This window comes from Colossoma macropomum, unplaced genomic scaffold (assembly GCF_904425465.1).
Source record: "Colossoma macropomum unplaced genomic scaffold, Colossoma_macropomum, whole genome shotgun sequence".
In the NCBI taxonomy this organism is placed as follows: Eukaryota; Metazoa; Chordata; class Actinopteri; order Characiformes; family Serrasalmidae; genus Colossoma; species Colossoma macropomum.
This window is the reverse complement of record NW_023494828.1, coordinates 606,782-628,175: the sequence shown is the minus strand read 5'-3', so window position 1 is coordinate 628,175 and position 21,394 is coordinate 606,782. Positions and strand designations below refer to the sequence as shown.

At 36.3% G+C, this 21,394-nt stretch overlaps 1 protein-coding gene across 2 annotated transcripts; it reads right to left on the bottom strand.

The window, feature by feature from the left end:
• Nucleotides 1–127: 127 nt before the first annotated feature.
• On the bottom strand, nt 128–20,932 carry gspt1 (G1 to S phase transition 1). 2 transcript variants are annotated; one of them, XM_036560423.1, is made up of 14 exons: nt 20,535–20,932; nt 19,589–19,630; nt 13,817–14,053; nt 13,636–13,669; nt 13,436–13,513; nt 13,091–13,271; nt 12,475–12,629; nt 11,794–11,934; nt 11,020–11,113; nt 10,421–10,501; nt 6,750–6,923; nt 6,576–6,665; nt 6,302–6,470; nt 128–1,253 (listed from the first exon to the last, which is right to left on the bottom strand). In XM_036560423.1, the coding sequence occupies exons 1-14, from the start codon at nt 20,695–20,697 to the stop codon at nt 1,201–1,203; spliced, it is 1,692 nt and encodes a 563-aa protein (XP_036416316.1). In that variant the 5' UTR covers nt 20,698–20,932; the 3' UTR covers nt 128–1,200. The 2 variants fall into 2 exon arrangements, with proteins under 2 accessions (XP_036416316.1, XP_036416317.1); XM_036560424.1 differs by lacking the exon at nt 128–1,253 and adding an exon at nt 1,511–2,550.
• Nucleotides 20,933–21,394: the final 462 nt, after the last annotated feature.

The following is a 21,394-nucleotide window of genomic DNA, read 5'->3' as shown; positions in this document are numbered from 1 at the left end:
GAATATTGAAATTTTACTTTGAGTGCTTTTTAAATCCTGTTTTGAGAATTAAATCCTATTTTAAGAATTGAAAGTGGGCTTCTAAATGTATTTCAGCAAAAGGCACAAAATAACAGCACACAGCTAATTGGTTTAATGATGTTTTTATGAATGCAATATGAAAAAGTCAACAAGAAGGATAAGATGACCAATTTAGGACTTTATTACTTAGGAAGGTTAATGTTAACATGTCCTGCAGGAGTATGTAAAACTGTGGATCTGATCCTGAATAGTGTAAACAACTAAGATCACAGTTATGTTGTATTTGAGGGTTTTTTTTTGTCTCTGTATTTCTTTAGGGCAACTAATTTCTGCTTATGATGTGTGTGATCTTTGTCATGAGTGTGACCTTGTTTAGCTATGTTTTATGTTTAGACAGCAGACTATAATGATTATTAATCACTGATTGGATTTGGGGGTTTATATAAAAACACTGATCACTGTCTGAAATGCATGCACATGGTCCAAATCCAGATGATTTTTCTGAAAGTCAAATCCAAAACAAGATCAGACAGATATTAGATATGCGATTAGGAATTAGATGTGACCACCTGCATAAACATAATTTTTAAGGGCTCCATGCGGTTTCTGTGCTCACTGTCCACAACCAGTCTGAAACTATCATCACAGTATCTGAAAGAAAGGCAACATCACATCGAGTCCATTTACATGCACGATTAGCAGGCTGAGCTGTGATCCCAAAATAACTGTCCAGGTGATTCCCAGTGACCATTCTGAGAGCTTACTTCATTTAAGAAAATCATTACATTTTACATTTTGACAGGTCTGACTGTATGAGGACAGTTAACAAGCTACTTAAATCCTTCAAAATATAGGGCAGTTAAAAGCCAATAGTTTAAATCCAGATTGCATCCATTTTACCATTTAACATAGACCAGTAAAGTGGGGCTGGCTTTAAAATGGGGCTACATGAGTGGCATAGCTGAGCTCTCAATATGAGAAAGCTGTCACACTGAGCTTTTTTTCCTATAATATTGTTCTTTCTAAAACGTATTCTTGTATTGTCCTTTTTCAAACATATGTCTCTTATTTCTTTTAGATTCATCTGCGAATAAGATATTGGACATTGGAGGAATCCGGTAAGCTGCTGCATCCTCCTCCTCAATCCAAAGTGCAGCAGAACGGTCCTTCTGCCAAGAATTAGTCCTTTTCCGGTACCAACTTCAACACTTTGCCAATAGCAATAGTTTTACCTGCAAAGACAGACAACACATCTCCATTTCTCAGCTGCATGTAGCATGAATTCCATCTTTCAAACTGTACAAATAGCAAGTCTATATGAGATACTTAACAACGCAACATAATTTGAGACATGTGATGACTTAGGCATAGAGTTTGCACAGCGCTAAACTGATGGGTATTAGCTTCCATTACTTGTTAGCTAGATTAGCCTCGTAGCTCCAGTGCAAAACCAAAGATCACTTGGCCAAACCATTGCCTTAAAAAAAGCTCAACAGGACCCTTCAGGGAACAATACTCAAAATCCGGAAGTAATACATGAAACTTTTAAAAATTACTACAATACATTATATTCAAGAAATACAATTACAAAAAAATCTGAGATTAATGCCTTTTTGATGATATCACCCTTCCTAGGTTGAATAATGACCTGAATAATGACCAAAGACACTCTTTAGAAGCACCATTAACTGAAGAAGAATTTAGGAAAGCAGTTAATTTAATGCCAATCAATAACTCACCAGGTATGGATAGATTCCCTGCTCAATTCTATAAACATGTCTGGCCAACCATTTCCCCCGTTTGTAAAGATGGTCAGTGAAATAAAAAGAACTTCCTCTATTCCATCCCAAATGAATATGGCACTAATTTCAGTATTACTTAAACCAAATAAAGATTCAACATTATGCTTAAGTTACAATCCAGTATGACTAATTAATACAGACTTAGACATTATAAGTCAGGCACTTTCATCAAGACTGGAAAAAGTTATCCCCAATCTCATCCATCCGGATCAAACAGGTTTTATAAAAGGGAGACAATCAATTATCACATAACACACGCAGTCTCGTCAACCTTATTAACTTCACAAAGAAACGCATTAGAAAAACAATTATCCTATCTTTGGATGGGGAAAAAGCTTTTGATAAGGTAAACTGGGATTTTCATTTTAGTACACTACATAAATTTGGTACATCATTTATACACTGGATTAAAAATTGAATGAATTATATTCATCATCCATGGCCTCCGTTATAACAAATGCCATCACCTCATCGAGATTTACACTTTCTCTTGATACCCAACAAGGATGTCCACAATTATTCACAATCTTTATAGAATCATCAGCAGCAACTATTTGTCAGAATGATAAAATCACAGGCATTTCAACCTACAGCATTGTTCATAAGAGAAGCCTCTATGCAGATGCCACTGTTTCTCCAAGGTCCGACAGCATTACCAATAGGTGACTGGAACTGGAATGCTGCACTCCAAAACCCTTTACGAATTACCACAGGAAGTACTACATACCTAGGTAAAAAAGTAACCAAAAAGCTTTCAGAGTTATTCCACCTTAATTTTACACTGCTATTAAAAACAATAGAAGACGATCTAAACCGCTGGATGAACCCATTTCTCTTATAGGATGTATCGCAACAATTAAAATGACAGCTTTACCAAAAGTCAACTATCTATTTACAATGTTGCCAATTGGACCTACTAAAAATGGTTCAACAATGTAGACATATCAACATCAAAATTTTACTGGAGAAACATGAATCCTTGGAACCGTCATACTGCAATTAAATATTCATTGCAGATTTACCTTTTCTTAGCAAATCCACAAAATATGAAATGTTTTAAACGCATGACAATCTCAACAACACTAAAAGCCTGGTGGAAGATTAATATATTAACAAATTTTAAAATGATGCCTAACATCTACACACCCATTTGGCACAATCCAGACTTTACAATAAACAAACGACCCCTTATATATAAGAAGTGGGAGGAAAAGGCACAACACGTTTACAACACCTCTTTATGAATAACACTTTTAAAAGTTTCCAAGAATTGACTAAAACATTTGACTTGGAGGAAAATCAATATTTAAAAGATTACCAATTAAAAAATATAAATAAAACCAAAAGGAATACATTTCACAACAATCTCAATTCACCCCCCATTATTGAAAATATAAACCAAATTATCAGCCCAAAGTTTTATCAAAGTTATATGCTCTCAAAGGTACTTCAAATTCACCCACATCAATACCAACTAATAAGATGGAAAAGGGTTTGGATATTAGCACTGCTACACAATTTCTGGCACACAAATATGTAAAAATATTTTCATAATGAGTAAGAACAAGCATACAATTAGTTCAATATAATAAAATTCATAGGACACACATTATGCAATATAAATTGTTTAAAATATGACAAAATATGACTGAATTCAAGCATATGTACACAATGTATAACTGACAAAACTGATGACTATTTTCACGCATTCTGGATTTGTGTGCCAGTCCACCAATTCTGGGAAAATGTAACCTCAAAATTAACTTTATATTTGGGGAGCAGCATTCCAATGTCACCCTCCCTTGGCCTCCTAGGAGACCTCTCAGGGGTAGAATCACTAGTCAAAGATACAGTTTCATTACTTATAGCATTAACTATAGCACAAACCAAAAAAACAATACTGCTAAACTGGAAAGACAAAATCTATAACACAGTGGACCAATCTATTAAGAGAGCACCTAGCCTGTGAACAAGCATCAGCTGCAACCCACAACAAAATAGATACATTTAATCTAAACTTTTCAAACTTATTAAAATTATGTGAGTGAAATTTGTAGTAGTACCCCAACAATTTAATTAATTTAGTTTTTTTTTCACAAACTTTTTTTTCCCTTTTTTTTCTTCTTTTCATCTTGGTGGATATGTATATAAGAATATATATGCTTGGGCCTTGTTTATATATTTGAGTGTGTGTGTGTGTACGCATGCATTTTAGAGATGAAACGGTTACCGGTTTCACGGTAAACCGCGGTAAAAATTAATGACGGTTAGTAGTACCGTTTGAACTTTAAAGTATCGTTAAAACCGCGGTCGATTACCGCGGTGTGAAAAACAAAGGCAGAATCATTCTCTCAGACGCAGCTCTGTGTGTGTGTAGAGGGGAAGGGGGAGGAGGAGAGAGTGAGAGGGAGAGAAGGGAGAACATGGTGGAATGTAGTGACAGAGATTCAGACATATTTCAGCCTTCTAAGAAGACCAAGTCTGATGTTTGGTCATATTTTGGGTTTTATAAGAATGCAGAAGGAAAGTTAATTGAAGATGACCACCCTGCCTGCAGAACAGAAAATAGCGGCGAAAGGGGGCAACACATCAAACCTTACAAGTCATCTTCGCGACCACCACCCTCTACTTTTTAGAGAATGCAAGGTTAACTTTAACATAGAAGTCTGTGGGGACTTCGAAACTAAATCGAAACTAAAGCTTTTAACACATTTCTGTGGAGCAGTGTCTCCAAAATGAGCTCTGAGTTAACAGTCACACAAGCTCTGGAACGAGACGCTGCAAAAGTTCAATCTGCACAGCTCCCCTTTCTCGCTTGCAGTGTTTACTTTCTGAGAAGAGAATAACTGTCTCAAATCACTCAATGTCCCCTACATAGTGCGCTACTGTTCAAACAAACACAATCATCATTAACAAGCAGTTGAGTTTTAAATAGGGAATTTGTAACCTATTGTTAATGTTGATTATAGATGACTTAGTCGAACATTTCATGCACTCTTTGGGTGAAGGATTTGCTATTTCATGATCCACGAAGTGCACTACATAGGGAAGATAGTGTGCTGTGGGACGGGACCTCGCGCAAGTAAACGCTGTGTGCTGCTTTTAGGAAAAGCAGAGTTTCAGAGATTAAACTTTAGGAGTGTTTCTGCCACAGCTCAGATGCATGTTAATTTTAAGTTATGTTTTAGTTTTAAAATGCTTTTAGAGAAGCAGCTCCACAGGTGAAGACACACTGTGTGAGTTCTACACTGTCTGCAGCTCACAGTGCGGTCATGCAATTCCTCTGTGATTTTGGCTGTTTTTCCTGGTGCACTGTGTTGATTAGGGGTACAGCGCCACAACGGCACAATAATGCTGCAATTGCAGTTAGGACAAAAATCCCCCGAGTGCAACACTTCTTAGAAGTAGTAATTTTCCATTAAGACCCACCTCAGAGTTGGTCGAGATTTAATTCTCTATGCAGGGAAATCCCTAATTATTGTAATTAATAATAATAATAATAATAATAGTAATAATAATAATAATAATAATAATAATAACAACAACAGTAATAATAATAATTTACAACAGTAATAATAATAATAGTAATAACAGTAATAATAATACATTTGCTATTCTTTTGCTTACAGAGTATTGTAAGTAATATAAAAGTAATACTACAAATGTACTGACTATATTTTTTTAATGTTTATGCAAACAAATTGCATATTGCTGTCAATTCTATTTGTGTTAATATAAACGATGGTGAAACTAATTTCAGTTTGTGTATCAGTATTTATTTATTTATTTATTTTACTTTTCAACGCTTTTGAACAATATCGCAATAATATCGATAATCGTGACATGAAATTTTAATATTGTTTCATCTATAATACATTTATAGACATATATTTTTAAGGACACTTTGTACATTTATAGAGTAGACAATATGACACACATTATCAGTATGTAGTGCTGTGCAGGGGCGTGGAATGCTGCAAGGTCCTTTAGGGGCTTCCCCTCCAAGCCCGTCCTCCCCTTTTTTTTTGGCTCTGCCCTACCGCCTCCCTGACGGTCACTTCAAAAGAATCCTGTACAGAAGCACCTACTTACCTATTATTTTTTGTCTGTCTCATGTACTATCTACCTGTCTGTTGTCAATAAAAAAAAAAAAAGCTCAACAGGCAATATAACATTCTGAAGCAGAAAGCTTTAATACTAAACTACTGAAAGCTATCCTAGATGTACACTAGATGTACAACACACAGTAAATGCAACTACCCTTGGGTTATTTTGCCAAAAGCACTGCTGTACATATATTACTGTAAGATGGAATTGTTTGAACATTCTAGGATTGTTCAAGCAAAAGAACCAGAGAATATATAGCAGAAGCACTGTTTTTTCTAGTTGCAATTTTAACACTGAGGCTTTATGGACTTTTACCCCAATGCGACCTAAGAACAAACTGAAACAACAAATATAGTTAACTTAGATCTTACCCTCATCCCTCAGAGTGAACCGACCCATCTGTGGGAAGTCTTTAAACGTCTCTAAGCAGATGGTTCCTGCCGTTCTGAGACGGGCAATGCATACTTGGTCTTGTTTGACAAAGCGGGGACGTGTCTTGCTCTTTTCTCCCGTCTTCTTGTCCACCAGACAAATTAACGCCTTTTAGCATAACAAGAAAATATAAGCAATAGTATTGAGTTAGAAATAAATCAAGTGCAGAGAAATTTCAGATGTGTTACCAGGGAACTACCAGCAGTTCCTTACTGTTATCTGGACTTCCTCTATGCAGGTATGAATGTGTAGCACTGCATTGTAACCTGGACATATAATGGATTTGTGTTCAATAATGACAATCTGCAAAAAAAGACAAAAGACAAAGAATGAGGCAAAAACATGACAAACCACTTGCTCAGCAAGCAACTACAGTCAGTGTAATACCTGGGCATCAAACGTGCGCCCTGAGTGGCAGAGGTTTTCAGCATTGCATAGGATAAAGCCAGGCAGGATCTCCTCCTCTTCAATGCCTTTGAGGCGCAGTTTCAGGTTCTCTCCAGGCCCTGCGTCGTCTGTCTCCACATCATCTGACAGCAGGCTCAGTACCTCCACAGTGTGCTATGAAAATATCACATACCACGTTTCAAACATACAGATCCAATTAGGCCTGGGCAATAGGGCGATATAATTATATATCATTGATTACTGAAAGTAACCTGATGGCGATGCGTAAAAGGCGGTAATCGCCGTGTTAGGAAAGACAACTAAGTGAATATGAGAAGACTAATTTACATAGCTTGCTAAATATGCTGGGAAACTTGGGATCTTGTTCCTTTAAGCAGTGTGCAGACGTGCACCCCCAGAGATGTTATAAAACAGGAGACAGGTTACTGTTTGAAATATGAATGGGAAAGCTAAACATTAGTGTCTGTTTATGAAGAAAATCTTTTAATAAAAAGAGCCAAACGGCTTGGCGGTTAAGCTCCCACTTGTGTTGATATACGCATAAGCAGTAGCCACAACAAGCTAAAAATATCATGCCTTTTGTGTGCTATTGTTATGTCAGATTTTACCATTGATTTCAAATATGTTTTTTAAATGTTAAAATGTTAAAAGTACTACTTAAATTTTTTTGTGCAATACACTTAAGCTTAGGAAATGCTTAAGGGTAAAATTCAATTTAAGGTGTTTTACGCTAGGGTTAGCCCAGCTTTTTCCTTGCAAAGTAACCAGAAATGAACTGCTTACGCACAAGAGGACCATTTGAGAGAAGCTCTCCCTTCACTTCAGGCTGTTTTTCAGTCCAAAGATAAAGGTACACCTGTGCCATTTTAGATCACCTCATGAACCATGGGCGCTATTACAGAAACTTCTTAACTCTGAAATCTTATCTTATATGTTTAGTCACCATAACAACTTCAGTTAGGACTGAATATAGGACATAAGCAATTACAGAACAACAGTTGATAATCTCATCCAAACTCCAGATAGGAAAACAGTATTACAGAATCATCCTAACTAGCCAAACTTCCTAAATACTGTCCTAACTTTAAGATAACCCCAGAGGTGTCTTGACTTCTGTTTTAACTGTCCTTTTATGTAGTGACAGGCAGCATAGTTCACTATAACTAGCATAATGATGTTACAACTATGTTGAAAATGGTGTTTTGACTTATGAGTTTTTTTCTAACAGCGTTTTAAAAATCCCAGACACTACAGAGATGAGCTCTACCATCCCCTCTTATTACCTGTGTGTGTTCATACTGATAAAACTCGTCAGATAAAATATTGCAGTGATTTCGGTGAATACTGAGGAAAGAGCTGAACGTGTGGCTGTTGATTAGGCAGAATAATGTTAACATGGTCAGCTAAAGCATTTGGGAAACAAACTGGAGAGCAACGATGTTCTGATGAACAGCGCTTTCATGATATTCTTAACTTCAAGTTTTTTGCGCTTTAGTTTTGCTTAGTTTCGCATTTTATCCACAGGTTCAATGTTTATCCACAATAGTACAGATTTGCAATATTTGAAGCAAAAGCTCCTCAATAATATAAAGCATGGAGTGGGCTTAGTGCATAATAATAATAATAATTATAATAATAATAATAATAATAAAAAATACAAAATTTACAATAATTTACAATATTTACCATTATTATTATTCAGTGATTTAATATATATAATAATGATCAGTATTATAACACATTTTATTGAGGCTGTTTTCACTGTGTTTTGCTCTGTTGTTTTCATAACTCATTTTACACAAAACTAATAATGGAGTAATTCGGAACAACATTCACTGTATGGTGAAAGTGTACTGTCATGACTGTTGTGATGATTTATGTTTGCTTCAACGCATTCACAGAAATTTGCTGGGAAGCTTTTACAAATAGTTTGGTTATTTGCACAGCACTGCTGAAATCGGAGTTGTTAAGCCACCTGCGCAGTCTCATATGTTCCTGATATCCACCACATGAGAAGCTGATCAGAAAGTGGCAACTGACCTCACCTGGGCCCTTCTGGGCACTGAAGACAAAGTGATGACTGGGTCAAGTTTCTATATAGTGTCAGTGGTTTTAACCTAGAGCAGCTAGCTCTAGCCCTGGAACCTTTAAAGGTAAAGACCATTCTTGATCCTTGTCTATGACCAGTAAATGGGTTCAGAAAAACGTAACATTAAATAATATGTACACAATGTTTTATTTCCTTGTTACTGTAAAACATTATAGACCATTATGGGGCCTTTAAAAGCCTTTAGACAATGCTAGAGTAAATTCCCCACTGTCTCTGCTGCATGTGATTTATTGAGTAACATTTGCAGTTTTTTCCATAAAGCTCAAGTGCCTCGGTGGTTGAATTATGAAAACTGTGAAATAATAATAATACTACATGGTTTTCCAAAGTCATCTATGGCAGAACTCGTGATTGCTGTAATGGTAGTAAACATCTTGTTTTTTTAATATGTACAGCAGGTCTTTGGAATTTGCTTGCAGTTTGAAGTTTCTCCAGCAGGGAGCACTGTTAGCATTGAGATGGCCACAAACCTTCACCAGAGGAAGCTTGTGAACGCAAGTTTGCAGTAAATGACATGATTAAAATGACAGGTGAATTAGTTTTCAAAAGATGTTGGGGGTACTTATTATCTTATTATTACTAATACTAGTATTATATTATTTAAGTGAATTTTTATTAAAGATTTTTAATTAAAAGTCAGTCAATGTTAAAAAAGGCATATAAACTTAAAAGTGTGGCTGCAGGTTTTCATCCTAAACAAACTTAAGATACTTGTTTAATCAGTTGGTCACAGTCTTCAAACAGCTGATCATGTGTGCTTCTGCTTTGATGGACACCCCTGAAATAGTAGGTCAAAGCTGCAGTGGACTGTGATAATCGTGATTTTTTTTTATACTAGAAAATATCACTAATTATTTTTTAGATATTGCCAAGGACTAGATCCAGTACAGCTCCTGAGATGCTTTAACTAAAATTGCTGACTGATGCACAAGCCAATTAAACTGAGCATTACAAAAGTACGATTTATGCAAAGCATAGTACTGGTTCTCAAATTTGATTGGCTGAAGCCACTATTACATACTCTACACACACGACTGGACGAATAAACTGAATTGTATATTGAGCCAAGTTATCATGTTGTTTGGAAACTACTACATTGGTTGCTGAAAAAACTGTTTGTGATTATTACTAAAATTATTTATTGGTGTATTTTAGCATATCGCTGCTGTCAGAACAAAACCTCCTATCTCCATTTTTTGACATTTTTCAGTTTTTGACATAATTTGAAAATGCTAGTTGCCCTTTACGCTGTGTGTAAATTTCATGATGACCTGACCTAAAGAAACAGCCCAAAATTACTTGGGGGCAGGGGGGGACTCTGGTTCCATTGACTTACATTAAAAGTAAAGTAAGTTTTTTCGTTCTCCTGTAAAGTTACCATTTTGGAGATGGAGCAGCGATATTGTATTTTGTCACTTTTTAAAATAACAGTACTAAGATACCCAAGGTCATATATTATAGTGATTTTACCAACATTCCTTAACAATCATAAAATCACTAAAAGATGGCCTCAAGTGGCTCTTTGGTTTAATAATCTTACCCTATTTGGCATCATGATGAGCTGTTGTGCTTTGCTTATGGTCCCTGATTCCAGTTTTCCAAGGACTACAGTGCCCATGTCCTGCACAGAAAATGACAATGGGGATTATAAGGACTGACAAATATAGCTTTATGTACCAAAACAGCTGTACTTTTATTTTACACAACTTTGTCTTAAAGTTGAAAGGATTACTGTGCCTTTAAGACTGATATATGTAAATGACCTCTGTTCTGACAGGCTGCTTTGTGTTTTCAGCTATAAGCTGAATGGGCATGAACAATTGCAACAAAATTTAAACAGCTGTTTTAACTCACAGCAGGAAAAACCTGCTACTTGGACAGAGTGGAGGATGTCAATTCCCGAAGCCAAACACAAATAAAAATGTCAGTCTGAGTTGAAGAAAAAAAAGTTGCTATATTATTGTTGGCAGTGATCTGCAAACTGTGTGTCTATATATTACACATATATGTATACACACACACACACACACACACACACACACACAGACATACGTATATATATGTGTGTGTGTGTGTTAACCTGTGTTCTTAATAATATTTTAATGACAAAATTTGCATCCAAAAATCAGTCCACCTTACCCTGTACTTATCTACAATGGGCAATCTGATGGGACCATCACTTGATCTGTTGAAGTTTGGCAAGCTGTCCAGATGTGGAATAAACGGTAACCCCCTAAAAGAGGAGTTAAGAGCACACATAACGGAAACATATTTTTTAAGCTAACATATATTTTTATTACTAATTTAAAAGTTTGGAAATCACCTGTCATGTTAATAACAGTTGTAATTTTTAATGATAAAAACCAAATTCTGTGGAATGAAATATTAGAACCTACTGAAAATACATTTTAAAATGTTAAAATGTTTTATTTTATTATTTTATATTAAGTTATTAATTTTTTTTAACATACTGCAATCATCTATTTTTAGCAATTTCTTGTCAAGCTATCCGTGCCAGGATTTGGTCACCACTTTTGAAACGTGAGGCATTTGATATAAATTTTTACTGTAACTTCACAATACTGTAAAGATTTGTCATCTGCAGCTCCACTCATCATTCCAAGTACATCTAAAATTTATTTTTACAGCTTCCTGCAAACTATTTGAAACCTATGAAGTAGTAAAGTATTAACATAATCTTACAATGATCTGAACAAAAAAAATGTTTTTATTATTTAATACAGGGACAAAGTTTTAAACAGTGCATTTCATTTTACAACCCTAGATTCAGGATACAACTCCTAGATACTACCTTCAAAAACAACTTTAAATCCACTAAAATCTACAGCAATGATTTACATGCTTTACTTCACTGTAGTGCAAGTTATCTCTGTGTACTAAAGCTTCACTTACGTATACCAGGGACATAGCTCAGAAGGTTCCTTTAAGTTGGCTCCTGTCAGTCCAGAGCAGGGCATGAAGTGGATGTCTTTCTTTGGGTTAAAGCCCACCTTCTTTAGGAATGGCACTAATTTCTCCTTACATTCTTCATATCTGCAGAATGAATCGTTTGAAAATTTTTGTTAAGGCCACTGCAAAAATAATACGAAATAATAAAAAAAAAATGTTTTCAACAGTACTCTGAGATTTTATTTGGCTTCTGACAGCCATGCTGTGTCTTAAGGAATTAGTTTGAGAAAAAAAAAGAAATTCACGCAATTTTCCCCTTACCCTTCATGTAGTTAATCTGTCAAAGCATGCTTTGTGTCTGAAGTTTTCTTCTTTTGTTTTGTACTGAAGGCTGCAAGGCTAATATAGCTAACATGTAATTATTAACAGCTACCAATTAGCACTGTGCAAACTGTATGGCTTAATAACCACACATTTGCCTCATAAAAATAGACAAGCACTATGCTATTCAGTATTGGTTTAGCTAAGCATTGTGCTTTTGTTTATTTTTATAGATAACAGTAGGTCATGCAGCATCAGAAACCCCACAAGCAGGTCTTTTAGTATAAGCTTACATAACTGGTTCCATTGCTCATTTTTGCCCAGCAGTTCCTTTAACTTCACAAATTATTGTACTCTATTCACCTATCCAAGCTCCAGTTTACAGTAGGATCATCCATTTTGTTGATGAGGACTATCAGGTGTTTGACTCCAGCAGTTTTTGCCAGCATAGCATGCTCACGGGTCTGACCTCCCTTTTCAAAGCCTGTCTCAAACTCCCCTTTTCTGGCAGAGATAACCTGGCAAGACAGTATGAAAGAGAAAAATGAAAACAGAAATCAAATTAAATAAAACTTGCTTTGAGAGAAAGTAGAGAAAATGCAACACAGAGATTCTGTGTCTATGTACATTTTTAAGATTAGCTTTATCTTTATCTTTAGCTACACATTTTACATTAGCCTAAAAAATACATGCAATTTTGGTTGTTTGTAGCAGAAAAAAAAGTAACCAAATAGTATTACTACTGAAACTTCCTGCACTAGGAACTTCCATATAAAAAAGTGGTGTAAAACTGGGTTGCTTCCAGGCCACAGCTCTGCAGTGTAGTGCGTTCCTTCTATTAACATTCTGAATTTAATTTATGAAGGCTTGCTGATTAGCTGATAACACACGTGTGTTTAATGAGAAAGCTAAACTTTCAGAACTGAAAATTTCAGCATGAAGCGCTCAGCAGGAAAATAAATTGTTTAAAAAAACCAACCAGCACCGCCAAATCAGCCTGTGAGGCACCACCAATCATGTTAGGTACAAAGCTTTTATGACCCGGGGCATCCAGGATGGTAAAGTGCTTTTTCTCTGTTTCAAAGTAGGCTCTTCCCACTTCTACAGTTTTCCCCTTGTCTCTCTCCTCCTGGTTTGTGTCTAAAGCCCAGGAGAGATACCTGTAAGGAAATGTCACTCAAATGTTATTCCAAAACTGCATTTGACTACCTTTAAGAAACAGTTTAAAAAAAAAATATATCTAATGTATAAAAAAAAATCTTAAACTACTTGATTAGACTAAATAAGCTTAAAATAAAACTTCATAACAATAAAGCATTCTTACCATGTCTCTCTGTTCTTCTCTTTTGCTTCTCTTTCATATTTCTCCAGGGTTCTTTTGTCCACCATACCAGTTAAATACCTGAAGGAAAAATTAATATTGTTTATGCACTTTTGTTTAGATTACACATTTCCTTGAAGCTTTGCTATTTGTTTCTAAATGTTAAGACTATTCCATTTTAAAATGATTAAAATATTACTCACATAATCTGTCCACCAATTGTTGATTTGCCTGCATCTAAAGAAAAAAGAAGAAAAAAAGGGAAGGATCATAGACAATCTAAATGGTTGCTAAACAATCTTGTTAATTTACATTCTGACCATATAATAAGTGTGCAAATGGAAAGTAAAGTGGAAGTGATTAATGCAACACACACTGACGCACCAACATGTCCAATGAACACCACATTAACATGCTCCTTTTTTGGGGCATTTGGGGGAGGAGGGGGCAGTTTAGGGGCAGGCATCTCTTCATCCTCCTCCATTATTTCATCTTGGGCCTCATCTCCAAGGGCTCCACCTTCTTCCATGGCCCCACCTCCTGGTTCCACCTCATCTGGTTCCCCCTTCTCCTCCCACGTCTCTACTGTGTTGGCATCTGTCTCTCCGTTCTCCACAGCAGCTTTTGAGACACAGCAAGATCCATGAAACCAATTTTAATCCCACAAATGAAAGGACCCAGTCTCAGGTCACACATACAGAAAAATAGAGACCAAATGTGCATTTGCTGTTATAAATTATTTAAAAAGCCTATATGATACTATATTGAGTGTTAGCAAACATCCAGCGAAGTTTGAATAGAAAAACAAGATGAGATCTAATAAAACACTGCTTAAAAAAAAAAAAAATCAATTATCATCCCTGTCTGAGAACTCTGGGCATCCTAATATTATGATGAGCATGTCTGACTGACAATCCTCACTGTCCATGGCCCCACACTAAATATAGCACTGCAAGTGAATTGGTGCAAAAGGAGTGAAACTGTTACAAAAATAGTTGACACTGTCAAAAGTTGACGCACTAAGCTTAATCTTGCATGTGCAGATATTTGCACATGCGCAATGTACATATGACTGAACTTGCATAAAATGTTGATGCTCGGCGGTGTAGTGGTGTAGCTCTGCACTGTTTTTACATTCTGAATGGCACCACACTACTCAGTCATGTCTATGGAACGTTAAGGCACTCGTGTTTCAGAGTAACATTAGAAAAGTAAAGTAACAAAGGCCTCTCATTGGCCATTTGAGCTACTAAACACACCTACTAAATGCTGACTTAATTAGCAATTTGCTAGGCTACATGAGATGTAGGTTAACTATAGTCCCATGAAAAAAATGTTTGAACAGTGTCAACTTTTTAACCTTTACAGTTACATTACATGTACATTACATGTGAAAAGAATGCTCTGAGAATCTTGCGTCAGCTTTTGACGAGCCAACAATGGGCATTGTCCAACAGAAACGTCCTTTTCAGCTTCACATCTCATCTGTATGTTATGTCTATGAGGCCACTGATGTTGGATAGTGTTTTGCGGTGAAACGGCAAACTGCCCATGCACTGGATCCTACAGTGGTCAGTTTTTTTTGTTTGTTTGTTTTTTTACACACACAATGGCACCACACACCAAAACTGATTTGTACTATTGTACAAAATGGTGTTACGGGCCAAACATTACTTAAGCTCCAAACAACTTCAACAAGAAGGACGTATTTTTCTTCACATTAATCAACTTCAACTTGCCAATCAGAGTTTTACATAATCTCATTAGAGGAATGGCTTTGTGAAAATTTACAGAACCTCCATCTTAACCAAAGTGGGAGAAGAAAATGGCACCAGAGCTTTTATTAGGGACAAAGACTTCCATTAACCATTAGCTACATTAGCATTGTACATCCACTAAACCAGCTACTTCAAAAAAAAAAATTGTGCGTTTCTGTTTTCTTGCCAGACCATTCCTTTAACATGCTAGAACATACTGAGATCCTCTACAGGTCAGCACAGGCTACAGTTTAAAAAGATACCATATTAGGCTTTGTGGTCATTGTGAATAACTACGAGTATTTTTATTGTTTATAATAAAAACATTAAGCAATAATAAAATTCCTATCTTTTATTTGTACCACAAACTGTAGAGACCTGCACTAGAACACACCAAAGACTACAGCTGATGGCCAATGCTTAATGCACTTGCTATAACTATAACACACAGAATAAAGAATATATTGTTTGAATATCTTTTAAGATTCATATGTCTGTGTCTAAACTAAACCTAAACTGTGAAGTTGAAAGTAAACCAGTAGTAGGTAGGTAAAAAAAAAGCTACCTAAAACTGAATGTACATCAAACAGTGAATTAAAATGCATGGTTGGCTCATGTTTGTAGTTATATGACAAAAAAGTAGCTCTGCTTTATTTTATGTTGATGTGTTATCAAAGCACCTTCAGAGCTCTTGTGTGTCCATGTTTATGCATTACAATATTAAATATTTTTTTGTTGGGAATACACTCAAATATTGCTCATTTACAAATTTCAGACAATGGAATAGCAAAAATCATCAAAATGCCCATCTCTAGCGATAAAAATTTGCTGTTTGCACTAGTCTATTCTTCATTCGCAATCTTGATAGTGCCGTTTGCCCTCTGTTGTTTCTTTCTTTCACAGCCAACCACCAACACAGACTGAACATGCTCAATCGGGCAAAAGGTGCTGACAGGAGCTGACTACAGCCAATGTTGCAGAACACACAAACTAAGGTTGACTCTTGGCCAATGACGCTCACCAGCAGCCGTGCAATAGCCAAAAGTAGGCCCTAAGACAGGGCCCCGAGAGAGAGAGAGAGAGATAGAACTAAAAGGATTATTTAAAACATTAAAACAGATCTACCTTCCTGGAGGTATCACCTATAACCCTATTCTAAAATCTCATTCAGCTAAATCAATGACTTCTGAAGGAAATAAATAGATGGATCAGGGAGGTCAATTAGGGTTGGAGCTAAAGTCTGCAGGAAGGTAGATCTCCAGGAACAGGACCTTGGTGACCACCGATTTAAAGTTTCTTTGAGCTGGATTCAGGTACCATTTAGATGAGAATGGAATTTCTTTATCCTCCTTAAAATGTGTGCAATGTGAGGTCCAGATTACATGAACTGTCAAATGTATCTGTTCTGATCCAACTGCTGAAAAGTTAACATTCTTACAGTGTACGTCTTAGAATGGCAATATAACACTATAATAAAAAGGTCCCCGAGAGAGCATCAAGCAATGCATTCATAATATGGTCAGCGGAAATGCACATTTCAGTAACTGTGCATAAAGCCATGCTTTCTTCTGAAATACTGCCAACGCTGACAGCATGAAATAACAATCCAGAAAAAATATATGAGCTCATGACATTTTTTAAAATAATTCCATGTTCTTTAGTCTGTTTAACAGAGATTCCTACATGCAACAGAAAACAATATATGAAATGTGTTAATCACATTATGTGAACAACAGATATAAACCTGCTATGTACTGGATGACTACATTTACTGCATTGCTGTCTGTGGCTGGAGAAGTTAAGCAAAGGAAATGTCTGTAATATGAACACACACAGGCTGTACAGCCAGAATGATGCAACAGTCTCCAGTTGGCCCCTTCATGATTGAACACTAATGGTGTAGCAGTAAAACACCTCATCTAGCAGAAATATAACTGTGATTTACCTCTACTGATCTACACCATGTTCCAAATTACTATGCACATGCCATTTTTGTTTGTTTTTCCTAAACAGTCAAAATGTTTAACAATTATATCACATTGTGGATGTTATTACAAGTGGAAGTACTGATACTGGAATTGATATTGATATGGCTTTATTGAAATTTTGAAAGATCACAAAATACATTTTTCCAAATTATTATGCAGAATGTAGTTTCTGAAAATATTCAATGGGTCATAATGACATTTATATAATTTCAAAGAGAAATCTGTCATATTTGCTGTATGGACAGATAATTTTTCAAAAAATAAAAAAATTTAAATCAAAAATTATATTTACATATCAAGTTACATATTGATATATGAGCTCTTCTTTGAGATGACTTTACCAGCTCTCTCATCCACTGAACTTGTAAGTCCATGTATAGTTTCTACCTGTATTTTCATTTCACGTCAGTATTGCCTCCCAGAGTTGCTGTTTCGAAGTATACTGACACCCACCCTCATAGATATCCCTTTTAAAGATGCTCCACAAGTTTTCAACATGACTGAGGTCAGGGGATGATGGTGGTCAAACCATGATTTTTTTTTTCCTCCTTTTATACCCATAGCAGTCAAGGGGTCAATGGTGTAGTGCATGAAAATTTTATGTCAGAAAGCATTATTCTTCTTTTTATACCATGGCCAAAAATGGTTGGTTAGGAACTCTACATAACTTGCAGAGGACATTTTAACACTTTAGGGACACTAAAGGGATCCATCATCTCACTTCCCAATACTGCGGCCCAAATCATCACTCCTCCACCTCCTTGCTGACGTCGCAATTTTGTTGGAACAGGGTGGCCATTACACCAACCATCCAGAACTTCATCCATCTGGACCATCTAGTGTAGAACGGCATTCATCAGTGAATAAAACTGTTTGAAAATTAGTCTTTGAGTATTTCTGAGCCCACTGCAAATGTTTCACTGTGTGAGATTTGCTTAGGGGTAGCCAAAATACAGCTGTTTGCACACCTGCCAGCCTGTGGAGGATCCTGCATCGAGACTCCAAAGACACCAGCAGCTTCAAATACCTGTTTGCTGCTCAACAGAGGTGTTTTTAAAGCTGCCCTTTTAACTTAATTAATTTTTCTGACGAACTTACTTTAATAACCCTTCATCTAACCGTATGTCTGTGTTCTGAGTTTCTTATATATCTTTTTACAGTTCGATGATCTCTCTTCAGTTTTTGTTAACTATGATCTGTTTTCATGCCTTTTGCAAGACACTGCTTTATTTGACGCTTTTCGTCTTCAGAAAGGTCTTTGTTTCTCCCCATACTGCATGAGAACTATAAGTGTTATAATAAAGCAATAAGCCACAAGAGTCTGTGGGTTTCTGCGATTTTATCACAGGGAAAAACGTTCTTTGGCACGACGTGAAGTGTTTTCATATATATGAAAAGTTTGTAAGTACTTAAGTACTTTATGGTCACCAAATTATCACTGCGAGTCTTCTTCTGCCAGTCTGACGACAACATGTTTCTCATGCTGGGGCTGAATCTCAAATGGCTCCCTGCTCCCTACATTCTTAGGAATTTAAATACTTACACCTGCACCCCAACAACGTAAAATATCGCTAAAAAAAAAAACAATCATTTGCGATTCATCTACGTTCACACTTGACAAGCAGTGCACTATTTTACAGCAGAAGCTAGAATTTTTTTTAAATTAAATGTTACACAGCTCAATATTTAGCTAGGGAGCATGGAGCCGTTTGGGATTCAGCCTGGGTTTGATGTTACTTCTGACTGAAACACGGACATTTGAAGCGTGTAAGCCACTCAGGTGACATTCTTTCAGTGAATCATATCATCAGTACTTTAATTCAAGGCTGTGATATTAATGTTGGAGTTGTTTAGCATGTTTGCTATCTTTTAGCCTGTTAGCTAGCTGACCAGTCTAGTTCTAGTTAAAAAATAAGTTTTCAGCCCCTCACTTTAAGCAAAAACGGGTTCTTACTTCATCAGTACACTTGGTCAAAGATTAACCCATTACCAGCAGAAGGGTTTTTTGTGCCGTGGCGCAGTAATACAGAGTTCTGTTGTTGTGAAGCAGTCATACCCGTGGTATATCATGGATTTTACAACGGCTTTGAACGCGGCTCAGCCAATCAGATTTTGGGACCGGATCTATCCGTTTTAGAATGTGGAACAATCTCTTTAAGTAAGTTTCCCTTTAACCAAGGTCACTTGGCAAGCTAATTAACAAATCTGTCTGAGACTGATACCAGTTATCTAAAATAATAACAGAAATAACGCAAAAATACTTTCTTTGAAACACTAAAACCTAAATGCTCATTATACTGAAATCTTACTGATATATCACTTGCTTTATAATTCAGAAAACAGCATAGAAAACAGAAGTGAACTGAGCAAAAGCATACATCCACATCTTTCCAAAATTCAAGGACACCTACCCGCTGGTTCGGAAATCTCCATGTTAGCAACTGTGTCTGTACCTAAGGAGAGAAACATCGGTGTTACTAAAGAACTCTTGCAATTGTACTGGTTGCTTAGTTGCACAGTAGTACAGCAGTACCTTTGCTTTAAAGGGGAATTCCACCGATTTTTTTTTTTTAATTTTCTGCATAATTAAATTGTCTAAATGTAAACAGTCATTCAGAGTAGTCTGATGTGAAGTAAGCTATTCTAGAGAAACTCAAAATTGGTCACAGAGGTGGTAACAGGAACCAGACATCTGAGGCATTTAATGCCTCTAAAAGCTACTTCACAGAAAGTTATTAGATGAAATGGTTACAAATATGTTATCTGATTCCCAAGTTTTTAGTTTAGTTTTGAAAAAAGGTTTGGCATGATGTATTTTCTATACTTTCTGATTTGCAACCATTTTACCATTATCAACACTACATTTAAAAATCTCAGAACAAACATGTCGGTTTCCTGCTCATTTGGATAGCACAAATTTGAATACATTTTAGAAAAATCAGTGGAACTAACGCTTGTTGAATTTAGCTTAATCCTAGATTAATAATAAGTGGCCTTTAAAAAAGGCATTGTTTCCACGATAATTAATGACACTTTTATTACCAAATAACATTGCGTAATGGTATCTCAACATCATTATATATCGTTATCTTACGGAAAGACAAAGGTACATGTGGGTTTTATCTTATACCTTCAGTTCTCACACAAGTTACTATATCTCTTAGGAAAGCTGGTTTACATAACCTCACACAGCTGTTTCAGCTGTTTATCGCGGCAGGCTAGCAAGCTAGCCAGCCAGCTACCGTTAAGTCTTCAGAGCGTTCTCCTCTGTGCTAACGTTAGCCAGCGAGCCGTAGCAGTGAAACTGCAGGCTGGTTTCACAACTGAAATACTGTTGCATAAACTGACATTCTTTACCGTCTTGGTCGGTGCTTTCTGGATTTCCTCTAGGAATGAAGGAAGGAACAAACTCCGGGGCATTCACATTAAGGCCAGTGAAAGCTGATTGTAGCCCCGTGTCTGGGGCCTCCACATCGTCCTCCTGCTCCCAGCTATCAGGGGCTGTGTCTCTGGAGTCCATTAGTGTAGTCTACAACAGCTATAACCAAACGGATATCTCACCGTTAGAGCTGATATCCAGTACCTTATTAACTGTTAAATGCCTTGCCTCGATTTTACCAGCTGTTGCAGATAACCGCACAAGTTGAAAGGCTTATAAGCGCAGTCAACTAACTAGCTACGGCATGAGGTGCCTGGCTTTCCCTACGACAGTACGACTGTCCTACATGGGCATACCGTGTCGAGTGTGAAGCGACTGTGGACAAGCTCTTCCAAAAATGGCCACCAAGTAGACAGTTTTTCAAATTAAGCCGTATCTGAAAATTGAGAAAAAAAATTAATTCGCTTCATACGTTCTTTGTTCATCGTTCAGCTTGTCTGAACACAAATGTCAAGATATCGAAAATCGATCTATCATGTATTTTAAAAGTGATTGTTTACATCTTCAAGAGGAATTTAACCGATTTGTAAACATGTATAGATTAAAACAGAAAATTACAAAGAATCGTAAACAGAGTAAGTCTGAGTGATGTGAAACGATGCATTTTTTTAGAGAACTTTCTTTACAGTAGTGGTGATGGGAACCAGCGATGTCTAAAACGCAGATATAGCTATTTTATATTTTATTAAACCACTCAATGTTTTGGTTTACATCTTACCCACTTAATTATTAAGTAAATCCGAAAATTCTTTGGATTCCCATTTATCTTATTAAAATA

Coding starts and splice junctions, on each gene's coding strand:
- gspt1 (XM_036560423.1), bottom strand. CDS start 20,697: ATGGACTCCAGAGACACAGCCCCTGATAGCTGGGAGCAGGAGGACGAT. Junction 12,630..13,090: donor AGGCTGATTTGGCGGTGCTG/GTTGGTTTTTTT, acceptor CTGTCTTGCCAG/GTTATCTCTGCCAGAAAAGG. Junction 6,666..6,749: donor GGCGCACGTTTGATGCCCAG/GTATTACACTGA, acceptor CTTTTTTTGCAG/ATTGTCATTATTGAACACAA.